The sequence below is a fragment of the Austrofundulus limnaeus genome, unplaced genomic scaffold, assembly GCF_001266775.1.
Source record: "Austrofundulus limnaeus strain Quisiro unplaced genomic scaffold, Austrofundulus_limnaeus-1.0 Scaffold989, whole genome shotgun sequence".
NCBI classification, from domain to species: domain Eukaryota; kingdom Metazoa; phylum Chordata; class Actinopteri; order Cyprinodontiformes; family Rivulidae; genus Austrofundulus; species Austrofundulus limnaeus.
The window spans coordinates 29,386-31,061 of record NW_013953391.1 but is presented as its reverse complement, the minus strand read 5'-3'; the positions used below and the strand labels follow the sequence as shown (position 1 = coordinate 31,061).

At 43.6% G+C, this 1,676-nt stretch overlaps 1 protein-coding gene across 1 annotated transcript in view; it reads right to left on the bottom strand.

The window, feature by feature from the left end:
- Positions 1-1,676, bottom strand: part of LOC106533644 (receptor-type tyrosine-protein phosphatase U) — a gene marked incomplete at its 3' end in the record, with an annotated part of 95,638 nt that overhangs the window by 64,945 nt on the left and 29,017 nt on the right. Inside the window, 1 exon segment of the mRNA XM_014030042.1 lies at positions 625-734. Within this exon segment, the coding sequence (XP_013885496.1) occupies positions 625-734 (110 nt within the window).

Here is a 1,676-nt window from a genome sequence, read left to right as displayed (position 1 = left end):
ATTTGTCTCTATGTGTGGCCCTGTGATGGACTTGCGACCTGTCCAGGGTGTACCCCGCCCCTCACTGTGACTGCTGGATATGGGCACCAGTGACCCACGTGACCCTGAAAAGGAAGAAGCGTGTACAGAAAATGGATGGATGGATGGATGGATGGGTTTTTAAAATATCCGTAAGACTTGAAAAAATCCGTGAGATTGCTCTATACGTCTGTATACCTGCAAAATGATGTCAAATCTTTATAACTTACAGACAATCTGTACAAGTTGACATGTATGCATTTCATCAAGGGCTCTGAATGAATTTCCATCCATTTTCTGACGAGTGCTGCTGGCCTCTTGGCCAGGTCACCCTTGGACAAGAGATCTTGGTTTCAATGGGTTTTATCTGGTTAAATGAAGGTGAGTGAATTGAATTATCCCCACATGTAGACATGTGTGAGAGGATAATCACACAAATGGTGCATATTTGCATATTTAAATGAAGGCATGTAAGGAACCTCGTGTCTGTCTTCAGTCTGTCATAGTGAATTCATGCATTTGTCTATGAAAACATCCTGATTCAGTAGAACATCCATGCAAGTCATTGTAGGATCCATGTGTGTGTGTTTCTGAGGATAATCCTACCTCATACTGTGTGATCAGACCGTTGGGTTCTACAGGCTCCTCCCACTTGAGGAAGATCATGTCGTCAAGCGGAGTGAAAGTCAAGGACTCCGGAGCAATGCCTCCAGGAACTGCAGGAGGAGAGAAAAACAGCCCTCAGTGAAACAAACACTCCACTCAGGTCTGGAGTTAATGGACTCTTGTGCAGGGATGCCAGCGGGTAAAAACACTTTGACGGAGGGAAGAAAAATGGCACGAGGCCGAGGAGGGATGGAGGACATGGAGGGAATTGGGGGGGGTGACGTCCCGTCTTTCTTCCAGCCCTCAGGATGAACTCAGACCCTGTGTTCTGCAGCGTCACAACAGAGCACCGAGTCTTTAAGGACGATGTGTCTCTCTCAGACTTGGACTGACAGAAAATAAGTAAAGTGATCCTCTGAAGTGGCGCAGAACTGCATGTTTTTCATTTCCTCTTTAATGAGAGACGCCTCTGTGAGGACTGTCAAGTATTTTTACAAGTAGAAACAGAAGATCAGATTATTTCTCAGTTACTTTCTTGCTAATTTAATAATAAATGTTCATATCGTCAGGGTTTTGTCTATGTTTCTGTGTTTGTTGGTCTCTGTTAGCAAAATATCTCATGGACWGCTGAACAGTTAAACGATAATTGTAAAACAGAATCACTGGATATACAGCGGCTGCGTCTCAATTCATGGGCTGCAGCTGATGTGAGCCGCATTAGTTGGCTGCTTGCGTCATCGCCCCACGCTGTAGGCTGTCCCAATACGTAGGTGACTACTGATGCAGCCGTTTTGTTGCAATGAGATGTTAAATCAAATGCACTTACAAATATACTTATACTGGAGCTAAACTCAAATTATTAATGCTTTTTTAATTTATTTGTAACATTTTTCGATTATAATTGAATTTTGTGAAGTTATACCTTGAAAAAAAAACTGAAGTGATGTGATATAAAACAGAGATTTTAACCCATGGGCCGCGAGCGCCACCTTGGGGGCCTCAAAAGAACAACAGTTTTTAACTTTGGGCCACAGAGGGCCGTGGGACCACAT